Source organism: Lipotes vexillifer, unplaced genomic scaffold, assembly GCF_000442215.2.
Source record: "Lipotes vexillifer unplaced genomic scaffold, Lipotes_vexillifer_v1.1 scaffold655, whole genome shotgun sequence".
Taxonomy (NCBI): Eukaryota; Metazoa; Chordata; class Mammalia; order Artiodactyla; family Lipotidae; genus Lipotes; species Lipotes vexillifer.
The window spans coordinates 3003962-3020081 of NW_006788208.1; the positions used below are offsets into that span (position 1 = coordinate 3003962).

At 35.1% G+C, this 16120-nt stretch overlaps 1 protein-coding gene across 4 annotated transcripts in view; it reads right to left on the bottom strand.

Annotated features, from left to right (window-relative positions):
* Positions 1-16120, bottom strand: part of PCCA (propionyl-CoA carboxylase subunit alpha) — a 362003-nt gene that overhangs the window by 220001 nt on the left and 125882 nt on the right. For all 4 annotated transcript variants that reach the window (XR_457051.1, XM_007461534.1, XM_007461535.1 and 1 more), the window contains 3 exons: positions 15797-15875; positions 8576-8678; positions 1682-1776 (listed from right to left, as the gene is read on the bottom strand). Coding sequence is in view for 3 of the 4 variants with exons in the window: in XM_007461534.1 (XP_007461596.1) it covers positions 1682-1776; positions 8576-8678; positions 15797-15875 (277 nt within the window). In the remaining variant the exon portion in view is untranslated. The remainder of the gene's footprint in view (positions 1-1681; positions 1777-8575; positions 8679-15796; positions 15876-16120) is intronic.

Sequence of the window (16120 nt, forward strand, 5' to 3'; positions counted from 1 at the left end):
ATACATTAAGACCACTTCAAACTAAAAAGCTTCTACACAGTCAAGGAAACTATCAACAAAATGAAAACGTAACCTACTGAATAGAAGAAAATATTTGCAAATCGTATGTCTGATAAGGGGTTAGTACTCAATATACATAAAGAATTCATACAACCCAATAACAGGAAAAAAATCTGATTTTAAAATGCGCAAAAGATCTAAATAGACACTTTTCCAAAGAAAACACACAGATCGCTAATGCACACATGCAAATGTGCTCAACATCACTGATCATCAGGGAAATGTACATCAAAACCACAATGAGATATCACCTCACACCTGCTAGGATGGCTATTATCAGAAAGACAAGAAATAACAAGTGCTGGCAAGGATGTGAAGAAAAGGGAACCCTTGTGCACTGTTGGTAGGAATGTAAATTGGTGCAGCCATTATGGAAGACAGTATGGAAGTTACTTTAAAAGTTAAAAACAGAACTACCATATGATCCAGCAATTTCACTTCTGGGTATTTATCCAAAGAAAACAAAAACACAAACTTGTAAAGAAACATGCACCCCCATGTTCACTGCAGCATTATTTATAATAGCCAAGACAGGGAAACAACCTAAGTGTCCACTGATGTATGGATGAAGAAATGTGGTATATATATATATATATATGTATGTATATTATATGTATATATATACATACACCACATACACATACACAGTGGAATATTATTCAACCATAAAAAAGAATGAAATCTTGGGAATTCCCTGGCAGTCCAGTGGTTAGGACTCTGTACTTTCACTGCCAAGGGTGCAGGTTCAATCCCTGGTCAGGGAACTAAGATCCTACAAGCTGCATAGCCAAAAAAAAAAACCCCAAAACAAAAAGGGAATGAAATCTCGCCATTTGTGACAACATGGATGGACTTTGAGGGCATTATGCTAACTGAAATAAGTCAGACAGAGAAAGACAAACACTGTATGATCTCACTTATACGTGGAATCTTTAAAAAAAAAAAACAACAAGCTCATAGATGCAGAAATCAGATTGACGGTTGAGGGGGAGGGGGACATAAACAGTACAAACTTCCAGCTATAAATAAGTCGTTGAGATGCAATGTACAGCATGGTGACTACAGATAATACTGTATTGCTTATTTGACAGTTAAGAGAGTAGATCTTAAAAGTTCTCATTACAAAAAAAAAAATTCTGTAACTATATATGGTGATGGATGTTAACTAGACTTCCTATGGTGATTTCACAATATATACAACTATCGAATCGTTATACTGTAAACCTTAAACTAATATAACATATATAATATAGTTGACCCCTGAACAACACAGGTTTGAACTGCAAGGATCCACTTACACTTTTCAATACTAAATATTGCAGTACTACAAGATCCAAGGTCAGATGACTGCAGATACAGAGGAACCACATATACAGAGGGCTTACTTTAAACGTTATATGTGGATTTTCAATTGCATGGAGGGTCAGCATCCTTAACAACTGTGCTGTTCAAGAGATAATTATGTGTCAATTATACCTCAATGAGGAAAATTTTTAATGTATACACACTAATACATTCTACTATTACTATTAAAGCAATTTTAGCTAATAAAATGGGAAAGAAGTATGTGAAATACATAAAAATCAGACTACTATAAAGTTTCCTTGAGAGAAGCTCTTACCTTGGTGCTTCCTCTACCACCTTCTGATTTCTTCGCTGAATTGAGCACTCTCTTTCATTGAGCCACAAAGCATTCCCATGTTTATCACCTAAAACCTGAAAGAGCAATAATACCACGTGAAAAATTACAGAGCCATCTCCATAGCATATGTGCCCAATTAACATTTTCTCCATGCAACACCCCTTGGATTTTAATATTCCAACCTCATAAAACATATATACCGCTCAAATACAGTCTTCTTTTGGTTGACCTTAGTGGAGGAAAATTTTATATTTACCACTCCAAAACTCAACTGAACACTTTTATTAAAGACTTGAGGAAAAAATTCTCATCTTACATTTCCAATACACTGGGTAAAATATGAGAATCAATTGTACCAATTTTGTGAGGGACAATGAGTATCAATAAAGGGAATATATTCTAGATTTCAGTGGCATGTAGAGGAGCCGCAAGGATTATTACAAACATCTGTTTGTTGTTAATATTATCACGTCTGTTGATCAGGAAATGCTATTTCATTTGCAACCAGTATGTGGTCTGTTACTTATATATGGATATTTTTACTGTGCTTTATTTTTGTTATAAGAAACTGGTAAAAGGTCTGGGGTTAATATATAACATTATGCCTTTTCCCATTTGTAATAATGGGAAATAAACTCGAGTTTTTTTTTTTTTTTTTCCTTGCGTTTTTTTTTTGAAGGGCTGTCTATTTTGTCAGTCCTACATTTTGTTCTATTTTTTGTTTGTTTTCTATTTCACTCATTTCCCCCAAGCACTGCGCCACCAGGGAAGCCCTCGAGTTTTTAATTTTAATAAAAATTTTAATAAAAATTTTAATAAAAATATATCCCAAATACTGAATGGGACATACTTTTACTTTAAAAAAAAAAAATCACTGTTTATCTGAAATTCAAATTTAACATATATCTTATTAGCTAAATCTGGAAACAGTAAAATATGCTCTTTATTAATGTTTTTGCATAGAATATTTGATCAGAAATAGATTAATCTATTTTCATGATTAAGGAGTAGATGCATATTACTGAATGCATATATTTAAGTTCACGGGGGTAAAAGCTCTTCTAGAAGCCAAAATCAAGGAACTAATTTAAGCTCCAAACAGCTATGCCACCTCTCTGGGCAAGTCACTGTTTTCCCATGCATTATAAATAGTAGATAATATCATCTTAATATTTTATATGGCTGCTGAAAACATCAAATCAAAAGAGATCATGGTTTAACAAGTATAATAAATTATAAAATGAACAGTTAATAAATGACTACAAGGTTAATTTTTAGGAATAAAACCTACCTAAACCTCAAGAATGCTTCCAAACAAAGGGAAACATTACAGTAATGAAATGCCAGTAAGTTGGAATTTTATTTCTAAGACTCAAAGGTGACTGCATGAAGTACATCTAGAACTATTTTTAAACGTTAAATTTATTCTACCTCCTTTTTTATTCTAATTGATGTGGAAGTGAAAGTAGACTTAGTGTCCAAGAAATAAAGCCACAATAACCAAGAATTCTTAGAAACATTTTCAACTGTAACATACCAGATTCAAATATACACAGAATCAACTTTGTTTTTCCCTGAAGTCTGTGTAACTGTGCCGCGCAGCTTGTGGGATCTTAGTTCCCAGACCAGGGATTGAACCCAGGCCAGGGCAGTGAAAGTGCCAAGTCCTAACCACTGGACAACCAGGGAATTCCATTAATCAAATGAAGAGACAAAGTAACCAGAAAACATCATAAATAAAAAGTGCTTGTAAGGGAAGTTAATACTTAAACACATCATGAGTTTTTTAAACTTTTAATATAGCCCTTTACAGATATGCACGTACTGAATATGGAAAGATCTCCCAGATATATTGCTTACTGAAAAAAGCTTTATCACAATAGACTGCTCCACATAATGGCAAGCCGTTTAACATCCATGGATCCAGCCCATAAAATGCCATCAGTGCCCTGGTTTAAACCACACAGAGTTGTGCCATTCCTATTGCCAGTACACAGTTTCAGCACAAGAAAGAACAGAGTATGTGATAGCTCGTGTGAAAAACAATAGTTGATATACATGTATATACTTCACAGACTATGGCAGGATATTCAAAAAACAGTAACAAGTGCCTGCTTCTAGGGATAGAAACCAGGGGACTTGGAGACAAGGGTGAAAGAAGGCTTACTTTTCATTGAATACCCTTTATCATGTGCACAAATTATCTAACATTAATTAATTAAAACTGAAGAAAATAAGTAAAAAACCTTCCAAGTGTAGATCAGATATGGGAAACATCTGTGTTGCCTATTTAAGTTACTGGGAGATATTTTCACCTAAATTTAAAAATATCGGCTAGGATATACGCCATGGTTAATTAAAATAAACTAAAAGCTTATGTAGAAATATAATTATTTAAAACAATTGAACAAACATTCACTGAGTATTAGTAATGTGAAGGACACTGCCTGGTTGCTAGGGAAAACAAATGAATAAGATCCAGCCTCTGTCCTCAGGGACTTCTTCGTCTATGAGGAAAGTCTGATAGCTAAAAATAAAATGGTATAAGTGGTCTTCGAATAGCACAAGTAAGTGCTAGATGGGGAATGTAGAAAAGGGGGGAAAATTAGTTTTACCTCTAGGATCTTACAGGAAGGGTAGCCCAAATATCTCCCCTAAATTACAGACTTAAATATCCAACAGTCTACTCAACATCTACATTTTGATATCTAATGGGCATCTCAACCTTCATTGGTCCATCTTCATACCCTGATTTCCTCCGCCAAAACATTTACCTCTCACAGTCTTTCCCTTCTCAGTAAGACAGTCCCATTCTTATAATTCGTCAGGCCCAAAGCCTAAAACTATCTTTGATGCCTTATTTTTTTCTTATACATCACATACGATCTTTAGAAAATCTGGTCTACCTTCACAAAATATACAGAATTCAATCACATCTCACCACCTACACCACACACTGGCCCAAGGTGCTACCCTCGCCCACTAGAATTATTACAAACCCTCCAAAGGGATCTCTCAGCTTAAATTTCTGGGTTTCGATTGCTAAGAACCATTGAATACTGTGTGCCTCCCTTTTTCTACCTTGTTGAATAGGGGGTATTCATTGCAGTGTCATATCCTTTACTCATCATTGTATTTTTGATAAGTGAGTGTCACATTGTCTTTAAATACAGAGATCTTCACATCACAAAAACTGCTCTTGAGAAACCATACACAAGAAGTCTCATCCATACCTGAACCAAGTCTGAATATGAGATTCTGGTCTTGGAAGGAAGGTAGGTATATTCTGCCTATGGAAGGACATGAGCATTGGGGGCCGTAGAAAGGGTTGTGATAACTAGTATCCAAAAATAGCCCTGAATATAACAAACCATGGTATGCGCACACTTGCATAAGCACTTATGGCAATGATTCTAGGCTGGCCAAGTGACTTGCAAAATGCAACAAAAGTGCTCCTGTGCCACCTAAACTTTAAAAGACAGAAGGGCTACTTCACATAGCTCTGATACTCAATATAAGAAGTCTGGATATCCTGATAGAAATTCCACATGGAGAAGTCATGTGGAAATGCCCCAAGAATGAATAAAGAGAGGCCCAGCTGTCCCATGTCTTGGCTGACCTCACCTTCAAGTCAATCTTCCAAGGCACTAACGTTGGATGTTCCAAACCAGTCAAGCCCCAACATGACTACTGCCCCAGTGGACAGACACCTAGTGAGGCAAAAGATGTGCCCAGCCGAACCCAATCAACCCAAAGAATTATAAGAAATAGTTAAATGTTGTGTAGTTTTTTTCATTGTGGCAAAATATAGGTAAAATTTACCATTGTAAACTTTTTTTTTTTTTGCGGTACGCGGGCCTCTCACTGTTGTGGCCTCTCCCGTTGCGGAGCACAGGCTCCGGACACTCAGGCTCAGCGGCCATGGCTCACGGGCCCAGCCGCTCCGCGGCATGTGGGATCTTCCCGGACCGGGGCATGAACCTGTGTCCCCTGCATCGGCAGGCAGACTCTCAACCACTGCGCCACCAGGGAAGCCCCACTGTAACCGTTTTCAAGTGTACAACTCAGTGGCATTAAATAAGTACATTCACATTGTTGTACAACCTTAAATGTTTCAAATCACTGTATTTTGGGATGGTTAATCACTCAGCAATAGATAACCAAAACGCAAAAAATAAACAAGTGGATTTAAAAAGGACACTGGATACAAGATTAATACATAAAATTCAATTGTTGCTACATATAAGCAACAATCAATAGGTAAATAAAATTTAGAAAATAACATTTATAATAGTGTCAAAACTTATCAGACATCCAGGAATAAATCTAATGAAAGATAGATAAAACCTCTACACTCAAAACTACAAAAAAATGCTGAGAGAAATTAAAGATATAATACATGAAGAGATATTCTAGTTCATGGCTTAGAAAACTCAATATTGTTAAGATGTTAATTCTCCCCAGAATAATCTCTAGATTCAATATAATCCAAATCCCATCTGATGTGGGGGGAGGGTGGGAATGTAGGTAGAAGGTAGAGACAGATTGACAAGACAAAGTCTAAAGGTTACATGGAAACTCAAAGAATATAAAAAAAGCCAACATTATCTGAAGAAAAACAATAAATTTAGAGCACTTACAGTACCAGATTTTTACACTTACTACAAAAGCAAAATAACTAAGACAGTGACCAAATGTCACTTAATTTACAGCAAATGTACGCCACAATAAATGATGCTGGAAAAATTGGGTATGAGAATGTAAGAAAATTTACTTTGACTCCATCTCACATCAAACAAACAAAAAATTGAAAGAGAGTAACAGGCCTAAATACCAAACCTAAAACAATAAAGCTCCTAACTTGGGTACGCAAATTGGACTTAAACTGGACTTCAACAAAACTGAGAACTTCTATTCCTTGAAAGATATTATTAATAAAGTGAATAGGTATGTCACAGATGGGGGGAATATATGGGGTGTGTGTGTGTGTGTGTGTGTGTGTGGTGAAGGACTCATAATCAAAATAGATATAGAACCCTGAACACTCAATAATTCCAAAAAATCTAATTTGCAAAAGGGGGGCAAGGGTGAGACTTGAACAGTCACTTCACAAGATAAGATATCCAGTTTTGGTCAATCAACGTATTAAAAACATGCTCAGCATCAATATTCATCAGGGAAATGCAAATTAAAACAGAGATACTATTACATGTCCAACAAAATGGCTAAACATTAAAAAACTGAGAACACCAAATGTTGGAAAAGATGGATGAACTGGAAACATTCATATATCATGGGCAGGAGTATGTATTATTGATAGAACCACCACAGTATCTATTAGAACTAAACATAACCTGACCATGTAATTCAACAATCCCTCTCCTCAGTATATGCAAAAGTATATATGTTCAGAAAAAGACATAGCAGTTTATTCATAATATCAAAAAATGGAAACAACCTAAAGGTTCACCATCAGAAAAATGGATACATTGCAGGTTATTCAAATAATGGAACACCACAGAGCAATTTTTGAGTGAATGATAATGCACAGCCTCATGAACCTCAGATATGATGCTGTGTGAAAGAAGCCAGCACAAGCAAGTATGTATCATGATTCCATTTATATGCAGTTTAAGAACAAACAAAAACAATCTATGGTATTAGATGTCAGAATAGCAGTTAATTTTGGTGGCCAAGGAGAAGGACTGACTGGAAGTGGTATGAAAGAATCTTTTGATATAATGGAAATGACCCATATACAGATCTGGATGGTTGTTACACAGTTATGTATGTATATAAATAAATTTTTACTAAATTGTACACTTAGGTGGGCTTCACTGTATATGTGATATTTCAGTTTAGAATATCTAAAAACAAAAACTAACAAACAAAACAAAATCTGCTAGCCTCAGAAAGAAATACATTACGTTCAATGTTTTAAAAATATAAATGGATTATATGTTTGCAAGTTGTTTTTTCCACTCTGGAAGATTTGAGGATCTACATGAAGATTTCCTAACTAGAAATAATATCTATGTAAAGTGATAATTAAACTTAGATAACACAATGACAAAATCTAAGACTTTGTTTTATTATGCCCCATCAGAAGTTACAAGGGCAGCAAATAACCTTTTATTTAATTTTCTGGAACTCTATCCACACAAAATTAAGAAAAAAATAATAATACTTTCATTTCAATATGATTTCTAATCTGATATTTATATTTTATCAATTTCAATTGTTACATATCAATTCATAGCCACAATGTGTAAAATTAGCACAAGGCATTTCTGACAGAAAAACAAAAATTTCGGCAGACTTTCCTTCTTCGTCTGTGTTTTATTTCAGAAAAAAAACATTTTATTTTGCTGAAAGCCACACCTCCACAACCACTTTAACAGATGGATTACAATCTTAATCTGAGTAGAAGAAATGATTTATTCATCTCTATCCAATAGCAGAACGCCTGCCACAATAAGCCACACAGACATCTGTGAACTGAAATGATACAAGAGTCCAGGTCAGGCACTTTTCTTTTAAAAATGCCCCAAAGTGGCCCAGTATCAGGAGGGGACTGAGTGCGCCTCTAGGTAGAATATATTCGGCCTGGACGGACATCTTGTGACTATCGCTTTCTGGAGCTGGGCTTCTGTATCATTCCCCATCCAATCAACATTCTGGCACTTTGAAAAAAGGATACCAGACTCCAAAGGGAGGCGATCAACTTATGTACATTCTCTACTTCATACTTATTCGAACATACTGGAACTTTCACAATCATTCTAAATGTAAGAAAGGATGTGTTTCTAATAGGAGTAAGTAATATTATTTTAAAGTTATAATAATTCAAAAGATATCTTAAAATGTACCAACCTGGACTTCTATATGACGAGGGTTATCAATAAATTTTTCTATTAGTAGCCTATCATCACCAAAACTAGAAGCAGCTTCTTGAGATGAAAATCTAAAACCATCCCTGTAAAGAAAAACAAAACAGTCAAATGAACACAAAACAAATACAGCCCTCAATATAAAAGAAAACTAATTAAAGGTTTATTTGTGCTTACTTCTGAACAAAGCAGAGAAAAATTCACTTATAATATACAAATAACTCAATTAATTTTGGTTGAACAACTCTTCTACTCACTAGCTCTGTGACTCTGGGTGAATGCTTTCATTTCCCTGATCCTAGATTTTTATAGAAACAAGAATACCAATACTTATTTCACCAACTGTTAAAAATGAGGTATTTTTTGATGTGGACAATTTTTTAAAGTCTTTATTGAATTTGTTACAATATTGCTTCTGTTTTATGGCCACGAGGCATGTGGGATCCTAGCTCCCTGACCAGGGACTGAACCTGCACCCCCTGCATTGGAAGGCAAAGTCTTAACCACTGGACCACCAGGGAAGTCCCAAAATGAGGTATTTTTAATAAACCATACAAATCATATAAAATTTCATTTCTTTGACCTTACTATACCTTAATTCCACTAATAAAAATATATTAAAATGCATATACATTTGACTCAAAAGTCAGAAGATGCACACAAAAATGTAAAGGACCTAGACAACTGCACAACTGGGGCAAAGCCACAGCAAATATACTCAGTAAGAATACAAAAGAAGGGTCCTCAAGAAGACTCCCTGATATTTTAAATACACAACTTTAAAAGCAATGACCTCCCACACATCCATACAGATCATTACAATTTTATCTTCTTTAAAATTGTTCAAAAATAATAATTAAAAGAGAAAAGTTCAATTTTTTAAAATAAAAATATGAATTTAATTATTGCTTTGTATATTTTATTTCCAAACTATAACGTAAACATTATCATTATTAAAATATGCTTACTAAAGTCATATACGTTGAAATTTCACTCAGTCTATTAAAAACTCAAACTTGCTTACCTAACACTAACTAGAGTATGTTATATTCCATTCATTGATATACTCAAGAGTATAAAATTTAATTCCTTTTATATGTAATTAATAGTTTCTTAATCTTCAGATCAAATACCTGTATTTAATGTTCAACATTAAAATTCTTTTAATCCTTTCATTTGCAAACACTCCATCTGGCAATATTAGAAATAACTATCTCATTTGTTTGTGTGCTTGGAAAATACAACACTGCAAGTAAACACAGACTAGAAGGATAAATTTGAAAACATATTGCAAAAATTTCTATTTCTCAGCATTCTCAGAAAAAAGGTATCACGTTTTCTTAGTCCTCCATTACTCCCTTGATTTCAGGGAATGGAGTTTAGATCTCAGGAGACTACAAACCTCGAAGAAATGAAAGCACAATGAATCATTGTTTTCAATACCATATAACTAACTTATTAGTTAGTTATAAGTTAGTTATAAGTTATAGTTATAAAAGTTATAAGTTATAGTTATAACTATATATGATTCACAATGGAAAAAACAATGATTCACAAGGAAAAAACATAGTACTTTACAGTTTGACTCTGCTCTAATGATTTTAAAGTTTTCATTTTGCATTTAAATCAAAAATACCAAAAATTTAAAAAATCAAAGTCACCCAAATAAATTATCAGATTTGAAAGCATTACCAACATGTTTTAGAGCTCATGGAAAACTGCATTTAGATCATTTGTAGCACTCAGTAATACAGTCATTCAATAAATACTTACTACTCATGAAACTATGTGCCTGGTGCATATATATATATATGTGATGGAAATACAAAATTAAAACAGAAACTGCCCTCACAACACCTAAAGTCTAGTGGGGTTACTCCAAAATGTAGACATGATCAATTTTCCATGTATGTCATAACATTTCATTTAAATTGGCATGAGGCAGCAATCCCACTACTGGCATATACCCTGAGAAAACCGTAATTTAAAAAGAGTCATGTACCACAATGTTCACTGCAGCTCTATTTACAACAGCCAGGACATGGAAGCAACCTAAGTGTCCACTGACAGATGAATGGATAAAGAAAGATGTGGCACATATATATACAATGGAATATTACTCAGCCATAAAAAGAAACAAAAAAAACAAATACCGTATGCTAACAAATATACATGGAATCTAAAAAAAAAAAAAAAAAAAAGACTACCAAATGTAAAATCAATAGCTAGTGGGAAGCAGCCGCATGGCACAGGGAGATCAGCTTGGTGCTTTGTGTCCACCTAGAGGGGTGGGATAGGGAGGGTGGGAGGGACACCCAAGAGGGAGGAGATATGGGGATATATGTATATGTATAGCTGATTCACTTTGTTATACAGCAGAAACTAACAAACCACTGTAAAGCAATTATACTCCAAAAAAGATGTTAAATAAATAAATAGAGATAAGGAAAAGCCAGAGATTATTATGAAAATATCTGAGTCTACTTTCAACAACCTCCATGACTCTTACCCTAATTTATTATATAACAAACACTGTACTTTTTAAAATCTTTCAGATGTTCTAAAGGTTCTAAGGTAAGTATAGATGTTACTTCCCTGAATATGTTACAAGAGGGACACACTCCTTAAGATAAAAGAATAAAGCAAAATTATAAAGCAGAAACTAACACACCATTGTAAAGCAATTATTCTCCAATAACGACGTTAAAAAAAAAAGAATAAAGCAATTAATGGCTATTAAGTTTTCCATCTGAAGAATGTTAAAATTTTTGTGGATTATGCACAAAAATGTCTTCCTCGAGGGAGGAAGGAGTAAATGCAGTGCAGCACGATATTAACAGTTGGTGACACCAGAAGACAAATATATGGGTGTTTTCTGGACTGTTCTCTCAATTTTTCCAAAGTTTTGATTTTTCCAAATTAACAGAGGATACAGAGCAAATTTTTTAAATGAGGGTCTTGTATCATTATTATCAAATAATGTTATACCTTTGTTAACTTCAACAAAGTTTTAGAGATGGCTTATTTATCAAGTTGTAAAGAGTAATTTTAGGTAGAAAATTGTTTATGTATGTATTTTGACTAATTATATGAAAATATTTTGAAACAATGTGACATTTACTGACCAAGAAAGGGTTAACTTATTTACCAAAGATGCCCAATATATGAATAGATACAGTGATTTCCAAAATCACTGAATTCTAAATTAAAATCCATTGGTTAAAAGCAGCATAGCAAATCTCATTGCCAAGAAACTGAACAGTAATCCTACCATAAAAGAATATGTTACTAAGAGTAGCCCTGGAGAAACAACTGATAAAGAAATATGAGATCCTAAGAACAATAATGAAAAATAAGTGCTAAGGCCTTCAGTGGAATGGCTATATAAGTGCCATATAAAAGGGGAAAACACTGTTAAAAAAAAATTAAGAGTTCACAAAATACACATCTCTTATAAAACCATTAAGTTGTGTTTATCATCTTTATTACCTCATTCTTTACTACCAATAGACTGTAGCAGATTGTCTTCTCCAAACATGACCACAACAGCATCTCCCATTCCATACGCTCTTCTAAGAAACTTGCCACTCCTTCACCAGGAAGTGAAGTATCATGCCCCTCCCCTTGAATTCAGGTAGAATTTGTGCTCACTTGTAATCAACAAAATATGATGAAGGTAAGCTGTGTGACTTATGAGACTGGATCATAAAAAGTGATACAGCTTCCACTTGCATTTGAAACAAATACTCTTGGACCCCTGGGTCACTGTGTAAGAAGTCTAAAGTCACCATCCCGTGAGGAAGCCCAACGAAACCACGGAGACATCCACTAACTCACAGGGGTTACAAATAAAGCACAAGAGATAGCTTCAACACCTGAACTTCAAAAGTCAAATAAGACGAATTATGTGGTAAAAATGGGGCTAAGTCTGCCTCCTACCCTTATGCCTGCTTCAACCCACACACAGCAACTAGCCATCCCAACTTCAAACATTTCACATAGTTAACCAATGCTCTGCAAGTCTCCACTATCAAAAGAAACCACGCCAGGCAAAGAGTTCCAGAGAGAGGCTAAGAAGCAGACTATTCTTCAATTAAGCATCTCAATTCTGAAGATAAACACCCTCACTCTGACCTTAACTTCTTGGCATTTCCTAAGAAATTTTCAAGTAAATTAGTGTTACAGCATATCCATTTAATTCTTATAAATCAACACTAAGGCCAAAGAGAGAATAAGAGCAAAAAAATAAGGTAACTTAAACAGGGCCTGCAAGTCATCCTCAAGTACTCAAACTCTATATCCAATCACTCAGAAAATCCTGTTGCCTCTACTTTCAGAATTAAACTCTTTCGTACCACTTCCACCATTACACTGCTGAAAGCCACCATCACCATTATTTTGCGTGGATTATTTCAACAGCCTCCCAACGGGTTTCCCTGATTCCAGAGTTCATGATTCTGCCTGCTGTTAAGTCTATTGCCAAGAGAGCAACCAGTGATCCTTTTAAAACTTAAGTCACAAAATCCTGACAATTGGTAAATCTGGATGATACATATATAGAAGTTCATTGTATTCTTCTACATCTTTGCACGTTTGAAAATTTTTATAATTCAAAACATGTAAATAATGTTAGGAGTTTGTTGAAGTTCCATGATCGTGACTTCTCTACACAAACCCTCCAGTAGCCCCCCATCGCACTAAGAATGGCCTACGAGGTCCTACACAATCGGCTCCCCATTTCCTTCTACTCCTCCCCCTGCCCCCACCAGCTGGCCAGCGCTGGATCTCTCCAGACACACTACTGAGTCACTGCCTCCACACTTGCTCTTCCCTTGCCTAGATCCTAATCCCCACACTCTTCCTCCTCGCTCAAATGTGCCTTCTCAGCGAGGACAGCCCTGACAATCCTGCTTAGAATGGGAATTCCCTCCAACACTCCCCATGTCTCTTCCTTTCCTCCTTTACTTTTCTTATATTGCTTATCACCTTTCACAACAGGATATGATTTACTTTGATCTTGTTCATTGTTTGTCTCTTCCTACCAGAATGGGTTTCTGAACCTTGTTTATGTTGTGGATGCCTTTGGCAGTATCATGCAGCATAGGAACCTCTTGTCGAAATAAGGTTCAGAGTGATTTAAAATGTAGAAAAGAATATGCATAGGATTGCATAAGAAATAAATTATACTGAAATATAGGTATCAAAATATTTTTTAAAAACAAATTTGGGGACTTCCCTGGTGGCGCAGGGGACACGGGTTCGAACTCTGGTCTGGGAAGATCCCACAGGCCGCGGAGCAACTAGGCCCGTGAGCCACAACTACTGAGCCTGCGTGTCTGGAGCCTGTGCCCCGCAACAAGAGAGGCCGTGACAGTGAAAGGCCCGCACACCACGATGAAGAGTGGCCCCCGCTTGCTGCAACTAGAGAAATCCCTCACACAGAAACGAAGACCCAACACAGCCAAAAATAAAATAAATAAATAAATATTAAAAAAAAAACGAATTTGGGAAATCATGTACTTAGTTCTTTATTCGTTAATAAGCTCCAACAACAAGTCTCACAATCACTGTAACTTAGAGATACCTGCAACAATGTAATGTGATAATATAAGGGATCTCTTAAAGGGTGAAAAGTCCCACAGATACTACTACTATTACAGCTTGTCTATACTCTAGGAAACACTAAATTCCAGTTAGAGGCTAGTGAAAGAAATATGTACTTTTTTTCCTTATCCAGATGCACAAACGTCCCTGAACTTTACAGGTCTGTGAATTCAAAGGTTAAGAACTCCTGATCCAGTTATCTACTGGATATAGAGGAATAGAGAGAGAGAACTACATAGAGGAGTGGATTATTTTGTCTGTTTCTGTTCATTGCTGTATTCCTGGAACCTTACTAAAACACTGCCTGTCACACAGGAGGCTCTCCGTATCAAATATGTCAATAACAAATATCACCAATCCATGCAATGAGTTTATTTATGCTGGGTAAGTGTAAGATGGGAGAGGGGAATCTGACATTACCTCAGTCAGTATCTGGTATCAGTGCCACACTGAACGTGAGACTGGGGCTGAAAGGTCTGTACTGGGCACATATTATCACCCCACCTCTAACACACAACCAAAGAAACAATGGTGTCCTGAGACAACTGTCCTCTAGAGTTTAAACTATCTGTACAAGTCTGCAGTGTGGTGTCTTCCCCTCAGATTTTAAAGGGTAATATATTGCCTCTAGGAGATTTTTACCTTGTATGTTCACTTTAGAACCTAATTTCTGAATTAGATTTGTATTGGATGACTTTCACATCAACTACTCCAGATTTCTCTCTTTCAGAGATTTCAGGGAATAGGAAGAAAGGGAAAAGAAAGGGAGAAAACAGAACTAACCATTTGGAAGATCAAATTACTTTTGTGTAGAGAAAGGGCAGGAAAGGCAACATTAACAATAATAATTCAGTGACTTTTTAAATTCTCCTCCTTCAAAAAATGACATAAATCTCTCTTGCTGCCAAACCTTGAAGTATGTAATACAAATCTGAATAGAGTCCCTTGAAACCTGCTTGTACTAGGCAGTTGTTCAAAAAAATTATTTTCTAATCCCCATGATGTTATCAATACATTAGGATTTTAAATTTTTGTTTTAAAAGTTTCTTTTGATTTCTGAAACTACTACTAAGAAAGTGTCCTAAATTCATAACAGAGTGCACTGCATATAAAGGACATACAATAATTTCAAATTCAAAAGGAAATATATTTCACACTATAAAGTTATAACAGTAGTTCACTGTTTTTATAGACAAGCAAAGGGAAGCAAATGCATACTAATAAACAGATTAAATTATGACTGCTTTCAAATATATATGGTTCAAATCTTTGATCACATTCAGAATTACATAGCCACACGTTAGTAAATTTTGCCTAGAAGACAAAATCATGACTATAATTTTTAAAAATACACTAAAAAAAAGATAATCCTTTATTAATGTTTAAGAAAGTAAAAACCTTTCGATAATAGGATAATCATCATCAAAATATAAATAAGAAAATTTTCTGCATAATTTCAATTTTTCCCATCTAGCAGAGTAAAAATTAGATGATTATTATAACTATTCCATTATGCTTTTGGTATCTGTTTACTTGTCAGTTTAATAAAACTCTAGTAACTGCAATTTTCATCAAAAGTATATTTTGGACAGAATCTCACCTGGTCTCTTCATCATCCCAAGCGATTCGCATGCCTTTCCCACCACCACCTGCTGAGGCCTTGATCATAACAGGGTAGCCTAACAGCAGGGAAGAATTAGACAGAAGTTCAGACTTTGATCATTTGGATGCATGAACATGACAACTGACCACATGTTCGATAACACAGAAGACAATAACTAATTTATTTAAAAGTTCCTTTCTTTAGAGTCAGGAAAATAATATCAGTGTAATGATCTTACATATATTTTTTAAATGAGTGTGATCATTTTAAAAGAAAAAGACTATTTGTATCAATAAATATAACATTTTCAAGAAAACATAA